Raw genomic sequence first — 17,823 nt, forward strand, 5'->3', positions numbered from 1 at the left:
ATACAGTATTGGGCTTCCCTGGTGGCGCAGTGGTTGAGAGTCCGCCTGCTGATGCAGGAGACACGGGTTCGTGCCCCGGCCCGGGAGGATCCCACATGCCGCGGGGCAGCTGGGCCCATGAGCCATGGCCGCTGAGCCTGCGCGTCCGGAGGCTGTGCTCCGCAACGGGCGAGGCCACAGCAGTGAGAGGCCCGCGTACCGCAAAAAAAAAAAAAAAAAAAAAAAAAAAAAAATACAGTATTGCCACAATTCATCAGATGCCCATGATGGCCAGGCTCACTTCTTCTCCTAAACACACACACACACACACACGCACACGCACACGCACACACACACACGAGGACTTCGGTATCATCCTTCTGTACAATCCTGAGTTTAATAGTGTTTCATCTTAACTCAGGCTGAGCCAGGCAACAGAGGGAAAGCCAAAAGTAAAGAAGGTTGTATTCATTTTGTTTAGCGCTGTGTTCAGGATCAGGATGCACCTGTAAGCTGCTCTGTTTTGCAGCCCGACTCCGGAGGAACCTGACTGGGGGCAACTTTGGGTTGTAGTTCCACTGAGCACTGTGGGAGACTGTACCCCAGGGTGGAGGGGGTCTGGTGGGTGCCCAGCGGGGAGTCTGTACCTTCCTCCCCTCTTTCTGCCCGTGACCTGTCTCCTCCTGCCTCCCCATCAGAGATGGGCGGAAAAGCCCAGCCTTGGACCCGAGGATGACCCTTGCCTGCAGAGACAACCTCCAGAACGGGAACACGAGTGACTCCTCCAGCGGGGAGTCCAGCAGCGGGCAGTGGCCGAAGCGGGCCGCCTCCCCGTCCCACGTCCGCTTTGAGGATGAATCAGCCCGCGACGCCGAGTCCCGCTACCTCGAGCGGCTGCAGCAGCGTCAGCGCCAGGTGCTGAGCACCGCGCTGCAGCCGGCGGACCAGGGCCCCCTGCGCTCCAAGCCCGACCTCGCCAACTACGTCCACGGGGGCTGCCGGCGCCAGGACGCGGGCGCGGGGTCTCTCCACCCGCTGCTGGGCGGGCTGGAGCCCCGGGGCCTCCCCGCGCCGCCGCCCGCTCAGGGCAGCGAGAGGAGGTGCCGAGCCTGCGGCCACTGCATCGCCCCCGACCCGAGGGTCCTCCGGGAGCGCGAAGCCGCCTGCGGGATGGAGGGGGGGTTGGCGCAGCCCCGCAGCCCTCGGGGCCTGGGCGGCCCCCTCCGGCTCTTCCCTTCCGAGCCCGGACTCCACACCGAGTGGATCCGGGAGACGCACATCGGGGGCCAGGCGCGCCCCGAGGAGGTAGACTCGGCCCTGGACAGCACGGACACCTCCGACAGCTGCAGGACCGACAGTGAGGAGGCCGGGACCTCCCAGCCCAGTAGGGTCCGCGGCAGCAGCCCCCGTCTGCGGGCCTCCAGGCCTCGGGGAGGCCACAGGTGGTTCCGAAAGGCTGAAATGGGGCCGCTCCGGAGCCCTCAGGCCCCGCACTACCTGCCTGGGCTGGAGCTAGTGGAGGTGTTGGATGAGGTGACAGAAGGCATGGGACAGACGCCTGCGGGGACTCTGCTCCCCAGAGAAGATGCTTTCTCTAAGCCTCTTGTCCAGGACTCTAAGAGGGCTTCCCTGGGGTCCCAGCCTGGACCAGGGCCGGAAAATCACTGGGCTCAGCCCGTGGATTCCCGGACAGCCTATGCCATCGCCTCCTCTGTGAAGGTGGGCTCCTCGGGGCCAGGCAGACAAGCCCAGGTTGTAGAGAGCCAAGAGTCTCTGGGAACTGACTCCCCGAATCAGAGCCACGCAGAGCCCTCTGCCCCCGACCAGGCCCAGCAGCCAGCCGCTTCCCTCTCCCCCGAAGGCTGGGTGCCGACCCCTCCCTCTTCAAAGAACACCGCCTCCCCTGTGTCTCACAGGAAGGCAGCCCTGGCTGGACTTCGCAGGCCGGGTGACCAGGGAGAGCCTATGGACGCCCCCATGCCTTCTTCCCGAAGTGTAGTTCCCAGGGCCTGTGAGCTCACCAGGCCGCAGCCCCAGCCCCGCAGCCCCTGTGTCACGCGCCCCCTGCGGGCCCCGTCCACCGGTCACTGCAACAACAGCACGCCCCAGGGGCTGCAGGAGCCCTGGGGAGGAGCCATCCTCACGGGCAGTGGGGAGAAGGGTGCCTACAGCCAGAAGCCTGCAGCATCGCTGGATGACCACAGAGATGGTAAGGGATTCCCCTGGGGCTAGGGCGGTCCTAGACCAGAGGCCACAGGCTGGGTCTGTGGCCCACCAGGCACTCCGAGTCTTCACTTACTGTTCATCTTAATAGATGACACACCCATGCACCATTCCTATAGCAGCCCCGAGGAGCCCCCAGAGCCGCGGCGAATGTTGGGGAAGCTGGCGGGGTCCGTGGGCTGGTACAGGATTCCACATCACCCTGGAGGCGGATTAGCCAGCTCCCCCTGCGAGCTGCGGTAGTGAGAACCCTGAGGTGTGTACAGGAGCTCCAAGCTCTGTGGCTGCCACAGGCCTGGGCTTTAAGGGAATTTTGCTACCAACAGAGCAGGAAGAAGCAGCAGCTCCAGGATTTACTGAGAGCAGCAAATGCCAAATAATCACACGGCTAAGGTCCTTCTGCTTGAAGGTCATCCTTTCATTCATTCACTCGTTCATTCAGTATTGACGGAGCACCTGTTACAGGCCAGGTACCATCCTAGGCCCTGTGGGGGATGCATATGTGAAGTAATTCAGCAGGAATCCAGCCCTCGAGACCTCCTCCATGTGGCGAAGCAGATGTGCTGTCCAGGTGCCCAGTGGGCAGAGCTCCTACAAACAGTGCTGGGGTCGTTCTCTGGTGCCCAAGCCCTCCTAGACCCCCGAGCCTGCTGGGCAGGCTGTTAGGTTTCAGCAGCAAAGGCTGCTGAAGGATAGAGGGTATCACCTCTGCCCTTGGAAGGGGTCCTCATATCACGGGCAAATCCTGAGCATTGGCGGCCCTTGGGCTCTGATCCCCCGATGTTGTGATCTGAGGTGAGCAACTCAGCCGCTCACTCTTAGGCAGAGATAACAGGCCCAACGACGTACACAGCCTTGCCTTCCTGTGCCCGCGGCCCTGGCAGCCCTGGGGCTGTGACGGCTCAGGGGGAAACCAGGGCTTGGAAACAGAGTGGAGAAGAGGGCAGAGAGGTGACAGGCCTTACTGACCTTGGTGCGGATGTGAATGCCGAGCGTCCCCCTGCCCCGCCCCGGCTGTGCCGGCCACACGCTCCACTACGTGGGGGGCAAACACGCTCCCTCTCCCTTCCTTGCTCACACGAACCTTGAGGAAGCAGGCCCCACCCTGAGCTCCCCCCTGCCCTGTGCTGAGTGTGGTTTTCTTCCCTTGGGCGGACTCTAGGCTGGCTGCTGGCTGCCCTTACCCACTTCCTACGAGGCATTTATTCTGAGAGCTGCTGACCTTTCTGGGCAGCCTGGCCTTCACCTGCTCGAGACCTGGAGCAGAGGGCCAGGTGAGGCGGCTCCTCTCATTAGCCAGGAGGTCCTGGGCTCCTCCTCTATAACCTGAGAAGAATGATAGAACCCATTTCCTAGGAACCCATGAAATAATCTCTGTAGGGCATTTAACGCATTGTCTGGAACTTCACACGTGCTCCAAAAACGGTGGCTATCGTTTAGCTGTTAGATGTCACAGCCAGCAAGATTGTGGTTTTTGTCCCAGGAATACAAAATCCGCCCCCCCACCACCAACTGTCTCTTGATGTAGGAGGGACTTGGCTTATCACAAGCAGCCCTTCATTTCACAGATGTTTATTTCTCATCTACTGTGCACGAGGTGCTGTGCTGGGGGTGACGGGGTTCAGCAGGAAATCAGACCCCTCCCTGCTTCGCGTGTATCTCACCACTGCCTCCGCCGCTCTCGTGGGGCTCCGACTTCTCTCCATCTGCCTCTGGCTCTCCTGCCTCTGTCATTGGGTTGGGAACGTCTGCCCCCCGCCCATGACCCATGGTGATGGATCGGTCAGTGACATAGGAGGGATGCTGTGGCTATTGCAGGAGGACTCCAGAGCTGTCTCGCCTCAGTAGCTGTTGGCACCATCAACTCCATGGGCATCACCTTCTCCCCGGCCTCAGAGGAGCCAGAGTCCAGCCAGGAACCAGAGGGCGGCCTGCAGAGGACAGAGCCGAGTTCTGTAGGGCATGTGTCATCCCGGTGAGTGATGCAGGAGGTGGGGGATTAGGGCACTGGGTAGGGAAAGAGACCCCCTGGAGTGCTAGCGTGATAAGCTGACTACTCCCCATCCTCGGGGGACTCCTAGACTAGGTGCAAGCGTGGCACCCCAGCACTCCTTTGCCAGCCCTGTTCAGTCTAGTGTACGTGGTTATTCGCTCACTGAGCTTCCATTGAATGGCCTGAAGCTCCAGGCACTGTGCTAGGCACAGCTACGCAGACAGTCCCAGCCCTCGAGGTGCTCCCAGGATGGGCTCTCCGTCTGAGAGGACTTGCTCCTGACTCTGGGCTGGGAAACAGCCCGGCACTCATGTTTCCGTGCTCTCCTCCAGCACTGAGGGTCTGAGTCCTTGCTCTGGGGCCTCAGAGCCTTGGTGAGCTGGTCCTCTGGCCGGGCCTTCTCTTCTCCACTTCGCACCATGCCTGGTGACATGTAGCCCAAGGCTTCACATGCCACTGAAGCCAGATCTCCAGCCCCATGTGCTCCCCAGAACTCCAGATTCGTGTATCCAGCTCCCCCGACATCTCCACTAGGATGCCTGAAAGGCCTAGTGGAAGTCTCGATCGCTCTCGACAAAAGCTGCTTCCCCGGGTCCTCCTCCCGGCAAACACACAGCACACCGCCATCCACACAGAGCTCACGCCCCGACTCAGGGCGTCGTCTTGGCTGCCCCCTCCCCCTTCTCTCCCACCCTCATCCACTGGCAAGTCCTCTTTGGCTCCTGCAGCCACCTGGACGGCATTTCTCCTGGTCTCAGTGCATTCCTTCTTTCTGTACAAATCTAATAGTCCCTACCTGCTCTCTGCCTTCCCTCTCGCCCCTGCAGTTCCTCCTCCATACAACAGTCCGAGGTATCTTTTTAAAACCTTAATTAAATGGTGTCATTTCTCCTGCTGAAACCCCCCCGTGGTTTTTCCTCTCACTTGGAGTAGAATTCAAACCCCTTACCTTGGCTTATAGCACTCAGTGTAATCCTGCCTCAGCCCACCTGTCTGACCCCATCTGGCCCCTCTTTCCCCCCTTGCTCATTATGTTGATGTCCTGTGGACCTGGCTCCATTATGTCCTTGAACCCACCACACACTGAGCCTCTTCCTGCCCAGAGCTGTGATTCCAGCTGTTCCCTTGCCCTGGAATTCTCACCTCCGGGCTCGACAGGACTGGCTCCTTCCTGCCATTCAGCCCTCGGTTTAAATGTCATCTTCTCAGAGGGGCCTTCCCCGGCCACCGTGTCACTCTCCGCTTCACCCTGCTCATCGGTTGCTGGTGGGTTTTCTTCTTTGTTTACTACTCTGTTTGTAAGCTCCCGAGAGTAAGGGCCTTGCCTGTCATGTTTATCACATACCCCAGTTATCTGCCAAGAAGAGGCCTAGAAGAGGTTCTGAAGAAATATTGGATGGACGGACGATTGAGTGAACCCACAGTTGAGTGTGACACCAAGGGTCTTGTCTGAGCTTCTCCCTAAAGTCTACCCAAGCAGAGTATCCTGCAGAAGTCCGCGCGGCCTTCCTTTGTGCAGCCTGGCTGTCACTTCGTCCGTGAGGCAGTGGCGCGGGCCCATCTGGGGCGCACAGGATGGGCCCTTGTCTCGTCCAGCCCTCTCCCACCCACCTCATGTCCACCTTTGCGTTTCAGAGCATTGCCAGGGGTCAGTGTGGGACCCAGCCTGCCCTCAGCTGCCCCTTCTGACAAGAACAAGAAAAGCAGCGGCAGCATCTCCTCCACCCTGGGGCTGAAAAAGTTCTTCTTGGCCCTGACAAGTCAGGGCACAAGGCCCAAGCTGGGCAAGTCCCGCAGCTACAGCGTGGAGCAGCTGCAGCCCCCTGCGCCCAGCCCGGCTTCACACACCAGCGCCCCCAAAATGAAGAGAGCCCCATCGTTACAATCCCTGCATCCGGTGAGTCCCAAGGGCCCAGCCGAGGGGTGTGTGAGGCCAGTGGGGGTGTAGCCACCATTGGAATGAAAGGTGGAAGGAGGAAAGAAGTGCTGAGGATGCTGCCCGAGGAGTCCCAGCTGGAGAAAGGGAAGCTACTGGCATCCCCACAGTCCATCCGTTGAGACATGGATTCCCTGGACACAGTGGGAGTGGGAAGCACCCAAGCTTCTGTCCTTCCACCCCGCTGCCCCAGCCTGGGCTCATCCTAGACCCCCGCCCTCACTCTGCCTCCTCTGCCCAGTCCTGGTGTCGACTGCCTGATCGTTCTGGAACCTTTTCCGTGGCCACAGGCACTCGGTTAGTCTAGCACAAATCACTTCACGCCTGGATTACCTCAACGGCCTCCTGACGAGCGTCCCTGCCCTGTCTTTCTCCATGTGGTTTTCAGAGTGGCCCTTCTGGTGTGCAAATCTGGCCTTGCCATCCCCTCGCTGAACACCTGCCACTGGTCCCTTATCACCCCCAGGATAAAGTTCAGGTCACTCGACATTGCCAAAGGGTTTCTGTGATCTGACTGCGTTCATCTCATCACTCTTCTAACACTTGACCCCATGTATCCTTGACTTTGCAGTTCTGTAATCAGGCCACACAGTCTGACTTTGAACCTTCACCGGAAATGCTCTTCTCTACCTGCTAATGTCTGCTCATCCATCAACACTGAAGGCACTGCCTTCTCCAGGAAGCGACTTCCAGTCCCTCCTTGGGCTGAGCTGGGCACCTCTGCTCTGTCTTCCCTTCTCATCCTTGTGCTTCCCTCCTGCACAGAACTTGTCACCTAGTATTTTAACTTTTGTCTATTTCCCCTGAGTGGAATGTGATTCCCTGCGGAGACACTACTTGATCTTTAAATTCCAAATATTTAGTATGATGATTAGTATGGTAGACATACTCAATACACAGTGAATGAACGAGTGAGTGAGTGTGTGAACGCAGGGCAACCTGCTAAAGTCCCCCCTCCCACGTGCTAGAGGATAAACCAACAGCAAACCAACAGTAGCACCTAACTCTCAGCTATGTCTCTGAAAGTGCTGTTCTATTCCAGGTGTTTCCAGGTATTATGTCTATTCTTCTCTCCCCTGCTCCCTCCCCTGGGCAGAACGAAGCTGGCGATTGCAGTTTGGGGCACTGGAGCCTTTCATTTTTCAGGCTGAAGTAGGGAAGAGAACGCAGGCTGAATGAAAATTCCATTGGTTGTCTTGCACCCCATACAGAATAAATATTTGCTGGATGAATGAATGGAAGACAAAGAAACAAAAGCAAAGCCATCTCAAGCTGGGGACAAAAGCCTAGAGTGGCATTGTGCTCCAGGAATTTGCTGCTTTTCTCATGAAGTTAGATCTGTCCCCAGTGTGTCTGAGCCGTGGTGCCAGGATGTATGGCCATCAAAGCTTCAATCTCTGTAAACCCAAGGGAAATGACAGCCCATTAGTGTAGGAGAGGGGTTATGGGCAATGTAAGCCAAGTGGGCAAAGTTAGGAAGGAAGCTGGCCAAGAAAGAGTGGGAGCAAGTGCCAGGAGGACTGCGCAGCAGAAAGAATTGTTCAAGAACTGAAAAAAGAACATGAAAGAAGACTCCATCTCAGCCTGGTATATTCATGGCATATCTCAGCGTGAACACCTTCCTGTTAGACTGTTGTGTGGTGAGAGGGTGTATGGCTGCTGCCCTGGCTTGGTTTTCCTTTTGCCCTTCTGTGGGCAGTGAGCACCTTCGCCACGTGGGCTGCTCCCACGTCCTCTAGTGGCTATGGCTCTTTGACCTTTGCACCTGCATCTGGAAGGCTCCTCCCTTCTCCCCTCCCCCATTTCCTTGGGGAACGCCTGCTTGTCTTTCCATTCTGAGTTGACTTCTCCCAGAAGGCCCTCCGGAGCCCTGAGGCAAGGTCAGGGCCCCCTCTTAAGCTTCTTGATAATACATCTTCCTGAGAGCACGGATTTCCAATGTGTTAAATAATGTGTGCGGTATTTGTTTAAAAGTCGGCCTCTCACTGCCTCCCACCCCCACCCTTGGAATAGCCTCCTCACTGGGTCAGTTTCTGGAACACCGATCTGACCTTGTAACTCTTCTGATTAACATCACTCAGTGGCTCCTCATCAGGTCATATAAGGTCCTTCCTGGTGTGGCCCCTTGGCTCCAGCCTGTCTCCCATCACCTCTGCAGCCCAGCCACCTAGACCATGAGTATGTTCCAGAACATCCATGCTTTCTCCCATCTCTCTCTGTCTGCATCTGCTATTTCTTCTGCCTGGAACACCCCACCTCCGTCTTCACCTGGAGAGCTCATGCTTCAGGCCCCGCGCAGGCGTCAGCTCCTCCAGTGCCCTGGAGCCTCCTGAGCTGAGTCTGTCTCTGCTTCCCTGCACAGCGTTGTCCGTGCTTCTAGCCTCACACTTACAACATGCATTTAGGGCTTTTGACCTGTCCATGCTCACCTCACCCCCATCATGGTGCGAACTCCTTGAGGGACTTTCGTCTTGTCCATCTTTTTAATGCACAGTGTTTTAAGGTGCATACTTGATAAAATTTTTAACATCAGCGATCATAAAAGGGATACTAAAGAATCACAAACTATTTAAGATTTTAACTCTACAATTGTGTTTATTATTCTGTGATTGATTTCACCCTTTTTTCATAATCAAGGAAAAAATTAGATTTTCTTGATAAGTGAGATAATTAGCATTACCCTATTCAGTTGTTATTTCAGCCCCCCATTTTTTTTACTTTGAAGCTTCAAAACGCCTACATAGGCCCATCTCCTTAAGTAAGTTATGGTTATTCCTGTTAAGCACTTTGAAGTAATGACAAAAGCTTATGCCATTACTTTCTTAGCAGGCCCTCAGGTTCATGGTTGGGGTCCCCTCTCTGTCAACCCCTTGCCAGGTGGCTTTTCTCACCTGCAATATTGGGCCCTTCCCACTAGGTGTCACCCTCTCGCCAACGTCGGAAAGTTGCCTCTTTTCAGAACCTCCATTCTCTGCTGAGTGGCAAGGTGGACCGGTCCAACCTCTACCTGGTAGGGGAGCCAGGGGATCACAATGCAGCTGACAGGTAAGAGTGGGCAAGTGGTTTGGAGCGTAAACCTAGGGCATGGACACTGGAGCTATATGCTTAACTCCTTCCTGCCTTAGCAGCACGGCCCGAGGGTGGGGGGTCCCTTTAAAAGAGAAAGTGAGGCTGGCTACCTGTGCCTCAGTTGCCTCAGGGGTCTTGGAGCCCATTCCTCGGTGCCCTTGTCCTGTGCCACTGGACAGGGGTTGGGGTTTCTGTAGAGTTGGAAAGTTTGATTCCTCCATCCCTCTACTATCTAATGACATTTTGAAATCAGAATGTTCAGGGAGCTTCCTTAGCCCAGCTAAAGATCTGACTGAAGATCCAGAGACAGGGCCCCCAAAGAGACCCTCGCCCTGTGACCCCTGCCTAGAGAAATCCACTCTCTCTGATGAGACCTGCTAGGCTAGCTGCTCTTACTCAGGGCTCCATAGAGGAACTTCAGGGGGTCCATTAACTCCTGGAAGTTTTAGGTAAAATTAAAGCTTTCGCCAGATTCTCAGAGAGATCGCTGCACCTAAAAAGGTTAACAACCACTGCTCTTGGGGGAGGGGCTTCTGGGTCTGCAGCGGGCTCTGCGCAGTCTCAGACGGCTGTGGGAATCCGCCAGGCTCAGCCCTGGCTCGTGGCGTCCGCCCGTCTTTCAGCCAGGGAGGGGCTGGGCCCCAGTGCTGGCCCTCTTTGCCCTCACTCGCCTCTGGCCCCTCACAGGCCAGCCAAGGCGCCGCCCCGGCCCTCCCTCAGCGTGGAGGACGTGAGTGCCCCGGGCCTGGCTCGCGCCGTGGGCCGCATGGTGGAGGTGTTCCCAGACGGCACGAGCCAGCTGCAGCTACAGCGCTCCCCGGAGGGCACTTTCGGCTTCTGTGTGGCCTCTGGGAACGGACGCCGGGACTCAGGTAGCCCCCCCCCCCCCCCCCCGCGCTCCTCCCTTTCCAGGCTCCACAGCCCTGGGGCCTTGGCAAACCACTGCAGTGCCTTCTGGCTGTGGTTGTTTCCGTTTCCTGTCTTTGGCTGAACAATGAGCTCTGGACTCAGAGAGCCTCAGAGAAAGGACTGGAATTCCCCCCTCAAGGGGGTAGAGATGGCAGGCTTCCTCCACTGTCCGTCTGTCCATCTTGAAATCAGAATCTCAATGCCATCTTTTCACTGGAGAGCCTGAGGGAGGTTGTTTGTGCTGGCTGCTTCTCTGGATCCCTTTGATGTGGCTGGTGTGTTTAACTGGTTCCCTTCCTGTAGCTGTGGAGTACGTCTGGGCACGTGGACCGTGGACCGTGGACCGTGCCTGCCTGTCTGTGCATCAGGCCCCTCCCTCAGGGCTGGCTCCTGCCGGGTGTGTTCACATGCATCCTGGCTCCAGGCCCCTGGCTGGGCAGCCTGCTAGGTCTTGATTCAGTACTGGCAGGATCAGGGAGGGGCTCTGAACATCCTCTGCACTCTGGCAAGTTCTCAGCCCTGCCCCATGAATCTTTCAGGGCAAAGTGACTTCCCCAGGCCTTTACCCAAGGTCTGTGGGTCAGAATCCATCACAGGGCAAGGGACCTTGACATATAGTTCTCAGATGAGATGAGTAAGGAAGGAAGACGCACATGCAGGAGTGGGAAGGAGAGGAGAGTGAGGAGGAAGAAAGGCAGAGACAGACACAGAAAGACACGCTCAAAGCTGCCCTGGCTGCGCTGTGCCGCGGAGGGTTTAGTCCTCTGCTTTGATCTCCTAGGTCAAGATTATTTAGCTGGCTGAAATCTGCCTGCTGCCAGAGCTGCAGACCACAGCGAGTTCTTGCATATGTTCCATCATTCATTTTTCAACAATATACGTTGAGCACCTACTAGGTGGTTGTAGATCCTGGGGATAGAGCAGTAAATGGAACAGACAAAATCCTCATCCTCAGGAGTACACGTTCTCATGAGGGAGCTAGACTGTATCTACAAATATATAATATATATGTTTATTTATTTATTTATATTTATATTTATTTATATATTTTATATATACATATAATGTGTTATATGTATGTCAGATGGCAAAGAGTACTAAGAAACAAACACAAATAAAGCAGGATAAGGCCCAAGGGCAGTGAGTATGGGAGTACCGGTGGGTCAGCTTTTCTGAGAAGAGACCCCTGAGCAGACAGACACTGGAGTGAAGTGAGGGTGGGCCATGTGGTGTCTGGGGAAGTGCATTCCAGGCAGAGGGAACAGCCCGTGGGAGGCCCTGAGGGCTGGGAATGAGCTTGGCCTGTGGGAGGAACTGCAAGGAGGTCAAGCTGGACAGAGAGGGGTGAAGGGGAGAGACTGAGCTGAGGGCAGAAAGGTGGGGAGACAGCTGAGCCCAGAAATGGGGGAGAGAGACTGAGCTGAGGGCAGAAGGGGCTTTCTTGCCAGTGAGACAGGAGCCACCAGGCGCTTGGAGCAGGGACTGACGTGCTCTGATTGAACACTTTAACAGGCTCACTGGCTGCTGTGTTGAGAATAGACCCTAGTGGGGTGACGGTGGAACCAGGGAGACCAGTTTTAGGGCTATTTCAACAGTCCAGGGAAGACATGGTGGTGGCGGCTTAGACTGGGGTGGCTGTGGAGGTGGTGAGAAGTGGCCGGGGTGTGGTTGACTTGAAGGTAGTTGTAACTGTTTGCTGATGGAGTTTACATGAGTGCGAGAAGAAGGGAGGACGAGTTTCTCCCCACTCTGGCCCTCAGGAGGGTGCCTGTCTGTCCTCACGGGGAGATGGCCATTGTGAGCATATGTTGACCATTGCAAAGTGCTCCACGGGCTGTTAGCCACTCTGCCCGTTCCTCCAGCTTCCTCTCTCCTTCAGTGAGGGAGACAGGCTCTCCCAGAGAGGCAGCATGCAGGCACAGACAACAGAGCGTGGTTTGTACTCCAGCGCCTCCGCTGGCTGTGTGACCTTGAGCAGGTTACTGACCCACTCTGAGCCTCAGGTCTCTAATTTGTAAAATGAAACTAATGAAACCCTACCTGGAAGAGTCATAAGGAGCATTCAGTGAGGTATATGGGAAAGTGCCTGGCCCATTTCTTCCCTTCCCTCTTCAGAAAAAGAGTGTGTATTGTGGGAGCAGAACTCCAGACAGGGGCAGACATGATCTGCGTCATCTGTCAACGTGAGATCATACCCAACTGGCCATTCTACTGTGCCCCCCATCCTCCCCAAAAGTCCCTTTAGGCCGCTTTGCAGGCAGTGGGACCCCCTCCCCCCATCCCCTGTCATAGACTGCTGATGGGCAGGGGTCTCTAATGACCAAGAGCTCCTTGGGCTCTGCCCTGGCCCGCTCCCCAGGATGCCCCTCACCTGGTTGGTGCAAGCTCTTCCCTGTCCTCCCCAGCTGGTGCCCTGCTCCTGCTGCTGCAGTTGGCTGCTGGATGTCACGCAGAGCTCCCCTCACACATGGAACATGGCTGGTGCTGGTGCCTCCTTGCCACAGGCCATGCTCCAGCAGCCAGGGGTCACTTCTCCTGGGCCTCAGAGGGGCTGTGAGCTGGGGCTGGTTTGTATTCCTCACTAAAACATCAAGATGCGGTGTTACTTGCTGGCTATCCCATCTGATTCTGTACAGGCACGTGAGAACAGCAGGCTTCGCCTTCTGCTTCTAATTGAATACAACACAGAGATCATACATCCTTAACAAAGGCCGTTTCCAGCAGACAGTAAATGCCTTCGATAGCAGTCTTTCTGTCATATTTGTGTCGTGACTTTCAGTTGTGAAACCTACCCCAGGCATGACAGCAGTGTCTGGTCCTCCAGCTGTATTCTTTTGGGTTTTCTCATCACTCCCCACTGGCATGTTCTTTGGTACAGCAGCCGTTTCTGCCGGCTCCACCCCTGCCCTCCTTACCTGCCTCTCCCCAGGCCACCAACACACAGACAGGGCAGACAAGCTGTTAAAGAACCCAGAAAGAAGAGGGAAAGGATAGGGCAAGGGCTGAGAGAAAATCCCTGTGCAGCCAAGATGGCAGACAGACCTTGTCAGGAGGGAGCCGGCCTTGCAGGAAAGGCTCAGCTCTGCCAAGAAGCACTGAGAGGCAGTTCCGCAGGTCAGACCAGGGAGAAGGAGTATGTCAACAGATCAGATTTGCTACAGCCAGAGCTGCAAACCTTCAGGTGCCTTAGAGGAGGTTTCAATGCACTTTCAAACCCGAATTTCAGAGGGTGGGCTCTGAAAAGCTTGACTTCTGTTGGGGCCAGAAGCTCCTGCAGGGCTAAGCGGACCAGAAGATGACCTTCCACTCGTCCAAGACATCTTAAAAGGCTTCCAGCTGGAGACTGGGGGACCAGACGAGATGCTCTTTCGGCTCCCTTCTAAGGAAGCTGATTTTAGGGAGAGGAAGCAGGGAGTCAGGGGTGGGCAGCTGCTTAATGTTTCTAATCAGCCAGCCAAGTCCAGGCTGGGGGAGCAGCGAGGGTGCTTAAGGCAACGCTAACCTGACCCCATGAGTCCTGCAGGGGCTGTCGCAGCATAGGGTTCCACCCTGCAGTCCTCCGGCGGAAGGGCCTGAGGCTCTGCACACCTGCGCTCACTCAGTGCGTCTGGGTGGAGGGCACCCAGCTTTCGCTGGAAGAGCCTGTGCTCCCTTACTGTCAGGTGGAAGCAGCTGATGGAGAGTTTGAAAGGTTTTCAGCAGAAGTTGAGGCAAGAGGGGCTCCCTCAGCTGGACCGTCCTGCACTGTGTAGCAAGGGAGCCCAGCCCAGCCAGCCCGAGGTTTCCAGAGCCTTCCAGAGCCTGCTCGACTGAGTTCCTCGAATTGAACCCCAGGAAAGGAGAAGCAGGTTCTTCCCAGGCTCACCCTACCTTAGAGACCCAGGGAATGGTCCCAGCCAGGTGGGGCCTCTTGGGGTCACTGAGGGGAGAGAGTATGTGTGAAGAAGGGAAAAGTGAGCCACAATGACTTTAAACATGGGGCCAGAATTTCTATGTTTCCTGGGCTTTTGCCCAGAAGCCTCTGAATCCTAAGTAAGGAACCGTATCTGAGGAAGACTGAGGCCAGGGCTAGTCCCAGACAATCCTGTGAAGCAAACCAGGTTTGGATTTGACCTCAGCCACGTTCGCTACTCCAATGATACCATCCACCACCCAGCTACTTGAGGGCAGCAGCTGGGTCTTATGTGTGAATCCCACCTAGCAGGGTGCCAGGCATGTGGTAGGTCTTTGTCTCAATTTTTCAACATTTTCCTCCCTATTTTACAATCAAAGCTTATCCCAGAAAAAAGATTAGCTCATTCACACTGGGGTATACATGAACAATAACAGCTTAAAGCATTATTTGTATTAGGAGGATTTTAAAAGAGGAGACAGAGAAATGAAGTTATACCATGGAGGTGGGCACACTGTATCTATTTATAAAGCCAGTTGCGGTTGTGAAGTGGAATAATGGAGAGAGAGAGAGAGAGAGAGAGAGGGGGAGTGTGTGTGTGTGTGTGTGTGTGTGTGTGTGTAGTGCCCTTTATGAGCACCTGCCTCCCCTCCACCCCAAACAGCATCCACGTGTGTGTGTGTGTGTGTGTGTGTGTGTGTGTGTGTGTGTGTGTGTAGTGCCCTGTATGAGCACCTCCCTCCCCTCCACCCCAAACAGCATCCACCTGAGCATTCCACAGAGTTGCATGTCTTTGATTTGGATTTCCTGTGTTAGTTCTCCTGTTTTCCTTTGCAGGGTTCTACGTGCAGGAGATGGCTGATGAGAGCACGGCCAAGCTGTACTCGGGGCTGCTGGGAGTGGGGGATGAGATCCTCGAGGTGAACGGGGCCAAGGTTGCAGGGCTGGGCTTGGCTCACATTAGGGAGCTCCTGGCCCACGCGGAGAGCTTGTCGATCCGTGTGCTGAGGCAGAGGCCTGTCCCACGGTGACCCAGAGGTGCCTTTGCCCTCACCGTCACCCCCTTGGAAACTCTGAACCACCCCAGGGGAATGCACTACATAAAGCTGCTTTGTCTACTGAAAATGAACGTGGTGGCACGTAACCCCTTGGGCCTTGGCAGGGCTTCTGTGACTGACCACATTAGCAGAGGGAAGGAGCCTGTTTGTGTATTTTAAGGATGTTAATTTATGCAGAACCGGGGAAAAGATATGGGTCTTCCGCCCTGACCAGGCCTGAGGTGTTGTCAACATCTTCCTGCACCTTTGTTGGCAGGGGGAGGGGAGAGATTCAGTGGGTCCTTGGTTGGTCCCTGAGCATCGCCTTACCCCCAGGTCCCATCCCACACTGTCAAGGGCTCCCCCAGCCCCTCCCACTCCAGAGCCAAAGAAAGTACTTGGCCATATTGGCCTTGAGCCCGCCTTTTTCAGTCTCATTTCTCCCAGCTCCCATTCGACACCTTTGGTTTTTTTCCAGAAATGGACAAAGTGTCCTGGAGTAGTAACAGCCTTACAGCCATTGCCCATATATTCCAAACCCAAAATTAGCACATGTGGTCTGGTGGGAGAACATCTGGGAGATGTTATCTGGTAGTCAGAATGTTAGGAAGTTCTGGGAAATCTTTGTGATATAAGGTTGAAGGAACAAAAGGAAACCGAGACCAATTTCAGGGAAGTGCAGCTGTGGCCAGTGGGACTGGCCAGACCATCCCTGCCCCCCACCACAGCCTGGCCATGAGGACCTCTGTCTTCCTTCTCCTGTGACCTTGGACACGAGCTGCAGCTGGTAGCAAGCTGTCCCCAGCCACAAGCTCTCTGCCCAGACTCCCTGAGGGCAGCTGTAGGTGGGCCGCTGGCAGGGAGATGGCAGGGCACGCGCAGCGGGATGGGCTGTCCTGCCTGGGTGCGTCCACTGCCCAGAGGGTTGGGACTCTCTGGGAGTAGATGGCTGTGTGTCAGTCTTAAATTATTAAAGAACAACGCTGAAACTTATCCTACTCTGAGTTGCCAAATTCTGGGCTGGATGCTCACTTGACCTTCACTAGCCCGGCAGGGGCCTGGGGTGGAGGAGGGGGAGGGGAGGGGGAGGGAGGACACAAGCACAGCAGTGGGCAGTGTTGGCATGCCAGAGGGGGAGGGCTGGGGAGGCCCCTGGGGTTGGGGTGACGCCAGGGTTGAGGCGGAAGCCTCCAGAGATCATCCTTTGGCTGGTAGAGGAGCCTTGGGCAAGGTGCATTTAGGAGCAGGAGACAGAATGGAGCTAAGGGGCCTCGGATAGGAGCAATGGGGATGGGGGAGGCTTGGAGTGGGCAGCCCAGGGCTGCTTTACAACTGGCTGGGTGCAGGCTGTGGTAGAAACACAACAGAATCAGGTTAAAGCGAGTGTTGCCGCACCTCTCAGCAGGCAAGGTCGCTGAAGGAGATGTGTGGCCTGAGAGAAAGAGGATGGGGGAAGGGGTCAGGCAATCCTGTGGAGTGTGTGTGCAGTGAGTGTTCTCCCCTCCTAGGGCCTTATGAGCAGGAGCCAGTTAAAACCCCTCTTTACTGTCCCTGGAGGGTGGGGGAAAGCATGGCTCCCAGAGCCCCCCAGCACTGCAGGATGGGGAGGCCGGGATGGCCTGGGGGGAGGATGAAGGGGGGTTGGGGAGGCTCTAGCAGGTGACCAGAGGGACCAATGGAACAAGTGCTTGGGCCTTCAGGATGTGAAGAGGGTGCTGGGACACCTCGGAGAGCAGCCTGGGGCCCCCAAAGCATAGAAATAGCCCCACAGTGAAACTACAGGAGTGGGGAAACCCTAGTGGCTCCCGTACCCCAGCTTGTGGCCTTGTGGTCATAAAACTTTGGGAAAATTTCATGTTGAAAAATGCTTCTGGGGCAAAAGTCACCTGTTTTCTCTGTCCGGTGAGGATAACGATACCGCTACCGTGCCTCAGCTGAGAAGAAATGGAAGCGGGGGCGGGGTGCTAGGGCTGGGACTGGGCAGGGAAAGGTCTCTAAGGGGTACTGAGCAGCTGCATCTGTTACATCCCAGGTGGGGGGTCAGGCTCTTGACACATCTTATTTTGTCCTTAAAATAGTCCTGCCTGGGATGTCCCATTTATTGTCTTCATCTACACAGATGGAGAACCAAGTTTAGCAGCAGTGGAGGCCATTCAGACCCGGCACTCTGACTCAGCGCCCACTCTTCCTTCTGTAGCTCGCTCCCCCCATGCCAGAAAAGGCTGGATGGGGGGGAGGGAGGGAGGGAGTGAGGCACTCTGAGCTGTGTGTGAAGTAGACCTGCCTTGCTCTAATTCCACGGAGGCAGAAGCCCCTCCTTCCTGGGGTAAGATGCTGGGCCCCGACTTGTGCGGGTGGGAGGGGGCTTTGGGTTCTCCAGCCTCCTGTGTGACCCTCCCCATCTGCTCTGCCTGGGGAACTACTGACCTAGAAAGCTATGTCCAGCCCTGCGTCATCCGCGCCTCCCACAGGACCATCTGAACGCCCTTAGAACCTCGTGTTAACTAGGCGCCAGGCCACATGCCAGGCAGGAGCTCAGAGAGATGAGAAAGACGGGCTCTACCTTACCAGGCCAGAGGCGAGGAGGAGCTCAAACATTCCCACCTGGCCTGGTGGTGAAGTGAGAGGAAGCACCTGGTTAGCCGGGGTGGAGAGCCTGAGAGGGATCAGTGGTTAGTGGAGAGGGGCGGGGCGGGACACGGGGGCGGCAGGGGGTGGGGGGGAAGGCAGGCTTACGCAGGGGGAGGAAGTGCGTCCACGCAGCGTTTGTAAAACGAGGAACTCA

General features: G+C 56.1%; 2 protein-coding genes across 10 annotated transcripts in view; one reads left to right on the forward strand and one right to left on the reverse strand.

The window, feature by feature from the left end:
* The window catches only part of KIAA1614 (KIAA1614 ortholog), a 42,166-nt gene extending 26,148 nt beyond the window's left edge, over positions 1–16,018 (forward strand). For 3 of the 4 annotated variants that reach the window (XM_028488611.1, XM_007105131.3, XM_028488610.1), the window contains 6 exons: positions 678–2,188; positions 4,021–4,177; positions 5,831–6,092; positions 9,049–9,176; positions 9,888–10,072; positions 14,839–16,018. In XM_028488611.1, coding sequence (XP_028344412.1) covers positions 678–2,188; positions 4,021–4,177; positions 5,831–6,092; positions 9,049–9,176; positions 9,888–10,072; positions 14,839–15,032 — 2,437 coding nt within the window. In that variant the 3' untranslated portion in view covers positions 15,033–16,018. Of the gene's footprint in view, positions 1–677; positions 2,189–4,020; positions 4,178–5,830; positions 6,093–6,702; positions 7,178–9,048; positions 9,177–9,887; positions 10,073–14,838 lie in introns of those variants that run through there. The other variant, XM_028488612.2, reaches the window with a different exon arrangement.
* The window catches only part of STX6 (syntaxin 6), a 75,623-nt gene that overhangs the window by 8,192 nt on the left and 49,608 nt on the right, over positions 1–17,823 (reverse strand). For 4 of the 6 annotated variants that reach the window (XM_055084196.1, XM_055084193.1, XM_055084198.1 and 1 more), the window contains one exon: positions 12,481–12,690. In XM_055084196.1, the coding sequence (XP_054940171.1) occupies positions 12,481–12,690 (210 nt within the window). Of the gene's footprint in view, positions 1–7,376; positions 7,529–12,480; positions 12,691–17,823 lie in introns of those variants that run through there. The other 2 variants (XM_028488613.2, XM_055084195.1) reach the window with 2 other exon arrangements.

Source organism: Physeter macrocephalus, chromosome 4 (genome assembly GCF_002837175.3).
Source record: "Physeter macrocephalus isolate SW-GA chromosome 4, ASM283717v5, whole genome shotgun sequence".
Classification (NCBI taxonomy): Eukaryota; Metazoa; Chordata; class Mammalia; order Artiodactyla; family Physeteridae; genus Physeter; species Physeter macrocephalus.